General features: G+C 47.4%; 1 protein-coding gene across 3 annotated transcripts in view; it reads right to left on the bottom strand.

The window, feature by feature from the left end:
* Positions 1–327: 327 nt before the first annotated feature.
* RIMKLA (ribosomal modification protein rimK like family member A) overlaps positions 328–9,541 on the bottom strand; it is a 36,794-nt gene continuing 27,580 nt past the window's right edge. For all 3 annotated transcript variants that reach the window (XM_027059492.2, XM_015066771.3, XM_027059494.2), the window contains one exon: positions 328–8,399. In XM_027059492.2, coding sequence (XP_026915293.1) covers positions 7,909–8,399 — 491 coding nt within the window. In that variant the 3' untranslated portion in view covers positions 328–7,908. The remainder of the gene's footprint in view (positions 8,400–9,541) is intronic.

Genomic DNA, 9,541 nt, shown 5'->3' with positions numbered 1-9,541 from the left:
GCCCTTTCTTGCTGTTGGAGTCTTAGTTCAAATGTCAGCCCAGGAGAATGCACGGAGCAGGCCCATGACAAGCTCCCACCATCTGCATTAGTATTTTCCTCCATCATTTTGACGGTTGAGAGTTGGCAGTGTTACAACTCAGATGACACTCGGCACTTGAAAGGAAAATTACGGTTTTTCAGAATGCAGCTGGTGTGCCAGTGAATGGGATGAAGTTTTTGTGACGCTTTTTCCCTCCTTTTATGATATGAAGAATAAAATGTAGATTCAGCATGTGGTTCTCACTGAAAAAGGCACAGGGTTTGGAGAACAAAGGCAGACAAGGCATTTTGTCCCACAGTACTAATTTTAATAAAAAGCAAAGACAGCAAAACAGTCATTTAGGAATGATTTCTTCCCTGTCGGAGAAGTTAACATTGTTATTGCTGTAGAAACCACTTGGAAATGAGCTCCTTTGGTGCCTAGTTAAGGTACGTCCCTTATAGCACATTTTCCAGTTTGTCACTTAGGGTGGAGGAACCGAACGCACTTTCCTGGAGGGAACTGAAGCACAGCCCACACTGAGACAGAACCTACACATGACTCCGTTCAGTTTAGGAGCAAACTAAACACCTTGCTCACGCGTGACAAACAGAGGCAAGACAAAACAGGCGGAGAAGCAGCGTTTTCGAGTGTTTTCCTTTACCAGCTCTGCACAGTAGACCAGCACACTCGCTTCTGAGAAATACATCACACAGGCCACCTCCCTGGGGTCAGGCGTGCCAATGCTTACATGGCTCAGTTTCTTTCTCCGTCACCCCGTGGCAGTGGTGTACTGACAAATGTTGAACAACCAGCCCTCCGGGGGGGAACGACTGGATATGCATCTCTGTGGCAGACATATCCCACCACGGCTGATTTCAAGTGGCCAACGTGATGTCCCTGAATGGGGGGCGTTTGAAGAGACGCGCAAGCAGCTCGCCATTCGTTACATGGCGTTTCCACCACACAGATACAACGGACAGCGTAACCTCAAGAGCATCGAGAATGGCAAAATGTAGTAAAATAATTAGGAAGTGATGAGTTTTGAGTACTTATCACCTATGTTTTTAATATACTTTAATTGTAGGTTTATAGAATTTAATGTTTAATGATGGCCGTGTTTAAAAACCAGCTCTCCAAATTCCTCTCACGGGCCACTATGGGCCGGCTCCAGCACACCGCTGGCACTCTGGGGGACTTCTGGGTGGGACTAAAAGGAACCAGCGACCTGCCCGATCCTGTCTTCACAGAGACCTTTGTTAGTTCAGCAGAGGGCTCGAGAGCCCCAGCTCCCCTTTCAGGAGACGAGCGTTCCTTGTAGACAGGAGATTATGGGAGTCTCATTCAGGACAGGCCCAGGTCAGCGGGACTTTAGCCACTGTATCGGCTGCTTCCCCATCTGATCTCAGGGCTGTCATCCCTGCCAAGTCCAGATGGTGCCGTTGGGCTATAGGAGTGCCCCGCGCCACCCTGGCCTTCTGCACTCCCCTCACCCTCTGTTTGACAGATTTCATTCAAGTCCCTGGCACCTCCTCCCTCCATTTGATGCAAGGCCAGCAAACCTAATACAGGAAAAGCCAAGCAAACCAGGTGCTAAATCATCCAAGGTCAGGCTGCTCAGCAGCTTTCCAGCCTCCCAGTTGTCCGAGGCAGCCTTTCCTTCAAATACAAGCCTAAGCCAAATACACCACCTACATCTTACACTATAGCATCATCTCAAGCATGGAGGGGGCCTTCCAATTATTAAGCCTAAGCCACGGCATGCTTGAGCAGCTGCCGGCCCTCCTCGCCCTCCCAGCTGGAAAGCTGCTGTCTGCCAGCTTTTATCTCCTGGCACAGAGCCACGGTCACCGCCAGGAGCTGTTTGTGACTGCTGACGGTGGAGGAAGCAAGAGGAAAGGAAGCTGCTGAAGGCTAGGCATGTGGTCAAGTGCTCCACACTCAAGATTGTGTTTATTTATTGCATTTATAGGTAGAGAAACAAAGGTTTGGCAAGATTAAGCGACTTTCCCGAGGTCTCCCAAGCTAGAAGTTATCGAGTCAGGGTTTGAACTGGGGATGTCTAACTCAAACTGGCGCCACGGACGGGAGTTCGTGCTGCCTTCCATAAAGCGTGACGATCCTGACAGCCAGTCGTGGTGATGCCTGGCTAGCAGAGTGGGAATGAAATATCACCTTGGGAGATGACACTCGAGTTTCTCTTGAGGAGGGAGCCATCTTTGTTTAGGAAAATACCTGTAATAAGCCACTGGTGGGGCACCCACGTGGCTCTGTCAGTTAAGTGGCTGGCTCCTGGTTTCAGCTCAGGTCATGATATCACGGTTCATGAGTTCGAGCCCTGCAACGGGCTCTGTGCTGACAGCATGGAGCCTGCTTTGGATTCTCTCTCCCTCTCTCTCTGCCCTTCCCCTGCTCAAACTCTTTCTCTCTTGCAAAATAAATGAATAAACATTAAAAAAAAATTTTTTTTTAAATAAGCCACCTGTTAGAGAAGGGGAAATCTTAAAGGTAATGGCATTGGCAGGAATCAAATTAAGGAAAGGACTGACTATGCTGCTGTACAAGAGAATGTAAATGAATTGGGTCTGTCCCAAGAAGGGAGACAGGTACTTGTGGGGTGGAAGGTTATGGATTCCTCTGTAGCGTATCAAAAGAACATTTAATGAATGGGAGTGCCCTGTCTGCGATGCTGCAATGTCCTTTCCTCTCACATCTTTGAAAGATACATAAGCACACACGTGCTCATACATGCACATGCACGCGCACACACACGCACACACACACACACACTGGCTCATTTGAATTTTGTTGTGTGAAAATGGGGGACAGAACTGAGCTTCGTGTCAGCTGATGCACTGCAGGGATGAGACTCCATCGTTGCTTAAAATGAGGTAGCAGAAGTCTGGAGTCAGCTGTGGCTGCCACAATGTAAGCGCCTTAGAAATCGCAAACATCTGAAGGCCCAGTTATCAGGCTTGTCTGGATCTCGAGGGGTAGGTGGTCCTCAGCTGACATGAGGGCTACAACAGGGAGGGATCCAGCCCAGTGGCTGGCTGCAGGCGGGTGCGCCATGGAGCTGAAGCACCAAGTGGGAGCGAACTTTTGACTTTGTGGCTGGCTGTAGCTGGAGCGTGTGCGTCCATCAGGATGCCCCTGCAGGGGTGCCTGATGGGAGAAATATGGGCTCTTCAAGCCCTTGGCTTCCACGGAGGCCCATAAAAGCCTCTACAAATCCAAGAAGTTCCGCAGTGGGGAAACATCAGCCAATCTGGGGCCGAGGGAGCCTTCCGCCAGCTCAGCTGGGACCTTCCCTCTTTCTCTCACGGATGGTGTGGGGCGGGGCTAAATGGTCTTAGCCGGTCTGAAGGCTCGGGCCTTAGGCCAGCTTGCACCATGGAAATCTCATATACACCTCTGGGGCTCTCATTTCCAAGCCATCCAAGAGCTGAACCCTTCAGAGCTGGCACATCAACACCACGTTAATCCCGAGCAGAGGCTCAGCAGGAAAAAGGGCAGAGGGTGAGCCCAGGACGGGAGCAAGGGCTAGGCGCCAGGGAAGAACAGAGCCACCTCTGGCAGCATGCTAAACCAGAATGGGGAATCGGACGGCCCGGGTCCCAGCCCTGTGGCTGACTCGCTAAATGATCTCAGCCTCTGGGATTCAGATCCTCCATCTATAAAATGGGGAACTGAACTGGTGTCCAAAGCGCTGTTGTTCCTGTGTCCTCAAATCTGGCTTCACGGGTGACTTTCCCAGTATTGCCTCAAAGCCACAGTGAACCCGAAATGACACAGTGAGACTACCAGACAGGGTTGGGATGCCGGCACAAGGGCCCAGAAAAGTGCCACACGTGGGCACAGGAACCACACCAGAAAGAAACGGAAGAGCTTGAAGGAAAAAAATTTTCATTTGGAAGGGAGGGCTGCAGCGTCTGACTGTAGGCTTGGAATGGAAGCATAATATAGTTTTAAGAAAGTGTTCAAACAACATATTCCTGAGATGGGGGTTCTCCAGGTAGAAACATTTTAAAGTCATGATCTTGAGTCTCAGAGGCAAAAATAGGACCAGGCTTGCTGCTGGGCTGCAGCAACAGATGGAACAACACTAACTTCAGGGACAGGGACAAAGATGACCGTTGTCAGGACTCTTCCCCGAACATCTGCATAGACTTACAGCAAATAGTAGCCTCACCTCCAGGTGCAAAGGAAAGTATTAAGCCGAAGTGCCCTGTTTTACTGCCTTTGGATTCGGTCTGACATGGCTCCTTAGACCCACCTCAGAGAGCTGTGGCTCTAAGCTTGCCTGCACATGGCATTCTGGTCATTAACTTCCAGAAGGGCCAGCTGTTACCAGGGGGATCCTGGAACCCCCGGTGAGCTGCTTCAATCTCCACTGGATTTGCATCATCTTAGACCAACATTCATCAGGACATAAAAAGCGCTAGGGGATGTCTCTCCCACTTCCTCAGGGTTCATGAGAATCCGTGCATCTCATTTTCTTTCTACAGAAGAGTTTCAAAGACCCGTACTTCTAATGAATATGTGTGCGTAATTCCTTCCTTAAAACAATCCACAGAAGAGCCACTTCTTCCTCTTTCCCCCTGGAATTCCAAATGATCCAATTTCTTATTTCTTCCCCTGAAATGTCACAAAAGTATCCAAGACCTTTCTCCTTCCCTTTCCTCCTTGCCCCACCCCCAACTGTCACAGAATCCCCTCTGAGCTGCGTGCAGGGAGTCTGCAACGGTGACAGTAAGAGCTTAGGATTTTATCGGATTTTAAAGACCTAAAAGGCCCAAACGCACGTTCTGGCAACCCCATGCCCCTCAGCAATCAGACAGATAGCATGAAGACATTTTTCCCAAGTGCAGGATCATATATATTCTGCGTGACTGAGCTATTGGCATTCAAGTTTCGACCAGTTTCAAGATAATGGGAAGACCGTGTACAGACACTGCAATTTATGTTACACAAGGAAGACCGTTAGTTGATATAGGACAGTCAGGAGTTTCCGGTTATATACGATACATCCAGAAGGCTGTTTGAGTACACGGAGAGCCTTCCTTCTTTCAGGCGGTGAAGCCTCTGAATAGCTGCATCCTTTTCAGGTTCCCCTGACACTCTTTAATGTGCTGATGCCAAGAATTCGTGGCCTCTTTCTTTCTTAACTCCCTCGGGGGAGGGGTGAGGAGAAACTTATAAAACCAGATGTGGGAGGTATTCTTCTACCACCTCCCACATGATGCAAAGTCTCATTAATTAACTCGCATCAACCTCAAAGCACCCCCAAGAGGTAAACAGAGTAGGTATCTCCCCTATCAGAATGGAAAAATGGAGGCAGACTCTACCTGACTGCACAAGGTTAGTGAGCTATTTAAGGGGAGAGCCAAAACCAGGATCTGGCTCTGAGCCCCACGTTCCTTCCAGCAGGTCTGGTCGGCAGGTGTAACAAGTGTGGCCCAGATGCATGACCGAGGCTCACAGGGCCCATGGCCAGTAGGGGAAATCCTGGAGGGGAGCTATGAGTTGCGTGTGACCCAGCTTTCTCTGCTTCTAGGCTGGGCCAAAAAGCAATGGTGCCAATGACTATAGATGTCACTAGCAGCTGGAAGATGAGCCCCCTTTGACAAATCCGGAAGCACCCTCTAGCTGCTCTGCTTAGCACAGGGCCCGCTAGTATCCTTTGAGATAAAGGAGGGAGATTGGGCTTACACTGAACAGTGGGAATGAGTGAATGCAGCTTCCAGAAGGTCATCACTCAGTTCAGATGTTTACGTAGAAAGCATTTGGACAATTCAACAAGAACAGACCTAGAACTGTCCTCCTAAACCCACCCTGAGTGGTAAAGATAAGGTAAATGTCATAACCTGTATAAAGGTGAAGCGTTATCATTCGTCAACCGTACAATTTACTAGAGTTACAACTGAGTGGCATGCACCCTACGCTGGACTGCATTTAGACTACAATGGTGTAGTGCATATCTCCATATCATGGAGCCAAACGTTTTTCAGTTGTCTAAGTACTACTTGGTGAGATGTGCTTTTAGCCACAATATTTTAAAAGCCAATTGCTACTTAGATGTGTTGTGAAAAAATGTGACAGTGTTGGCTTTATACACATTTTTACATTTACAGCAGAATAAGTCCAGGAATTTATACACCCAAATAGGTGTTGCTGCCTTCAAACTAGTCACCTTGGGAAGATGGATGTTTAGTCCAGTGAAACTGACCTTAAGTCAGACTATTTCTAGAGCCTTCCTTGGAAACTGTCCACTTGTGAGCTTCCTCAATGTTGGTAGGTCTTTGTCCTTTATGGGTAGATTTATGTTTTGAGGAATGATTTTTTTTTAAGAGCCAAAGAGCATTAGAAGATAAGTCTGATAAATAAAATGGGTGATGGAGCTTGGGACTACCTCTCGGGAGGGGTGGTGTGAAAAACGAGGTCTCACTGTAAGGCTGGGAGGCCTCTTACCTTGCACGGCTTCAGAGATCATTCCAAAGAGGAAGTCTATGTGTTCTTGGCATATGTAACATCACAGCTCCAGAGTATGATCTCTTGAGGAAATAATAGGTTATGGTAACTCTTGAGGGCTTATGTTTTAGTGTATTTGGTTAAAGAGGGAGCCTTGCTCATTCTCATCATACTTCATATAAGCAGAAATGGAAAACTCTATCTCCATGATTTCTCCCAAGGGAAGGATCATCATCTACTGCTTAAAAAGTTAAAATGAAAAGCACTTGGTGTCACCTCTACATTATCTAACACCGTCCTCCCCCAAAATGTGCAATGGGCAATTCCTAATACCTGAGTCTCCCCAGTGTGGAAAAGTGGGTAAGGACAGGTCTCTGAAACCTGGATAGGACTAGAAGGTCAAGGGGATTAGAGTGTGTTTCCAATGGCTCAATCTACCCAACAGGCCCACAACACCAACACATACAAGAAAACCTCCTACAGCTAAGCAGTACACAAAGTTTTAGGAGAGAAGAGGGAAAATGATTATCTTCCAGTAGCTTCTATGATAAAAACCCACCGGCTTCTGGATGACAAACGAACAGAGTCCATTGACAAGAAAGTTCATGGTGTTCAATTCTAGTGCACGCATAAGAAATAAAGTGTGTGGCCACTAGCTCGTTGAAGTGCATTTCCAGCTGAGGCCAAAGGCAGCAAAGGTGCAAGAGGCTGCTGGGGCTGGCATTAGTTGAAGCAGGGTCTATAAATTCGGAGCGGCAAAGCAATTTGTAGAAAGCCCCAGTTACGCAGCAGGATATCTGCCAACCAGTGAAGTCAAAGAACGTTCAATCTCGAACTTTCTACAAAGTGCTTCACTGCTAATGAGGAAGCTCCCTAAAACACCATATCCTGAGTGTCAGAGAAATATGGCCAAGATGGTGATTGACGGGGAGCAGAGATCGATCCTCTCATAGCGTTTGGACTGTGTATTCTCCACACATCACACACACACTTAACGAAGAGCACATAACCGCAGTCACATTCGGTCTCTTCTGCACCCGCCTCCGTCCAGTGGGGCTTCTGAGTACAGTATTTCCAGGGGCCGTTCTGGGTTAATGGGCTCTGCTGATCACAGCCAGAAGCAGCAGGACAGAGTCAGCGCCTTAAAAGTCAGCCGTATATCCAAGTGCTCGCAGCAGACATCGGTCTCAAGTTGATCAGTCGGGATGTTGCTTGTGGTGAGTGTCTTTAGGTTAGTCTTTGTAAAAACCACAAAGCTAAGCCGTTTGCTTAAATCATCGTTAGAAAGAATGCTGAGTGCCCAGATGGGATTTCTAGTTTCTGTGCAAATGAAATCACATTAGTCCAGATTTTATTCACTCAAAACTATAGGGAAGCAGTAGGATTTGGTTTAAATGCTGCCCAAAAAGCAGGAATTCACTTAAGTTTTAATTCTGAAGCAATCCTGTTGTTAATGTTGTAGCCAGGTTCAGGCAGCATGGGGGGCGGGGCCCCCGCTGTGCTCACTGAGGAATCCCGGATCTCTCCCAGTTCAGGCTCACTCTCACTAGAGGTAGACCCATTGTTGATGGCGTAGACACTCTCTGCAACTCCCTGAGCTGAAGTGCAGCCATCTGGCTCTTTCTTCTCCCTGGGACTGGACAGTCCCGGGAGGACAGCCATCTTGCCAGTCTGCCTATTGGGCAGCAAGGACATGGTATAGTCCGCGATGATGCCACCCACATCTAAATTGCATGCCTGGTCGAAGGCTAAGAAGCCGACGTTGGCGTTTGCCTCACACACCACAAAGGAGCCATCGTCCATGATGAGGAGATCAATGCCACAGAAGTCCATGCCCAGGATGTTGGACACCTGAATAGCCAACTGCTTGCCTTGTTCTGTCAGCGGGCACATGACACCCACACCGCCTGTGGGGAAAGCACAGTGACATAATGGTGACATCAGACACCGAAGACACAATAACCCTTCAAAGAAGAGATGGGGAATGCCAAGGAGGGGCAGTGAGACGGGCATTGTCATCACTCACAGAAGGTCTGTTCGGAAATCAGGACACCCTTTGGGAAAACAACAGGGTCATGTCTTATCTAAGAGTTTTTAAAATGTTTATTTCCTCAGACCCACTCATCCTACCACTAAGGAAACAATCTTACATAATGGAAAAAAGCTTTTTGCACAAAATGGATGGTAGAGTTATTTAAAATCCTGGAAAACTGAAATACTTGTACATAGTAGGCACTCACTAAATATTTGTTGATAAATAAATGAAAAGCTACAAATATCTCCTAATGGAGGAAAACAGCATATTTTAGAATCATTAATAATAATGCTTGTAGAGAGCTTGTGATCCTTTGGAAAAACACGTGAAAGGACTGAAGACTGTGCAGTATGACCACAAGTGTGCAAAGAGATATTGTTGGTTGGGGCCACCTGGGTAGCTCAGTCAGCTAAGTATCTGACTCTTGGTTTCAGTTCAGGTCATGACCTCAAGGTCAGTTTTAAGAATGAGCCCTATGTCGGGCTCCGTGCTCACGGCACAGAGCCTCCTTGGGATTCTTTCTCTCCCTCCCTCCCTCCCCTGTGCATGCGTGCTCTCTCTCTCTCTCCAAATAAATAAATAAAATAGATGTTGTTGGAAATAATGATAAGACAATGTTAACAATGGCTGTCTCTAGGGAGTGGGATTAATGATAGACATCTTTTTCATTTGACTTTGCCATACTTACCAATTTTCTACATCGAGAATGTGTTCCTTTCGTATAGAAAAAGCAAAATTAACATTATGTCTTAGGAAGAGGGAGACGGAAAGGCTTATGAGACAAAATCCTATACCAAAGACACACAGAGTCTGACTGCCCTTACATACCACAAAGCTAAGACCTCAGGTTTAATAGTCTCCCTGGAAAGACTTAAGACTTGTGTTCTCAGGTCCAACAACTAACGTCTTTACCTTAACACTGTCCCTTCCCCACCTGTTAGGTTATAGAAGGAAAAGGCTATAAGAGTTTTAGACTAGCTCAGTAACATGGGTAAATGACAAAACTGTGTGGTT

The sequence above is a fragment of the Acinonyx jubatus genome, chromosome C1 (genome assembly GCF_027475565.1).
Source record: "Acinonyx jubatus isolate Ajub_Pintada_27869175 chromosome C1, VMU_Ajub_asm_v1.0, whole genome shotgun sequence".
Classification (NCBI taxonomy): Eukaryota; Metazoa; Chordata; class Mammalia; order Carnivora; family Felidae; genus Acinonyx; species Acinonyx jubatus.
This window is presented reverse-complemented; position numbering and strand designations above follow the sequence as displayed.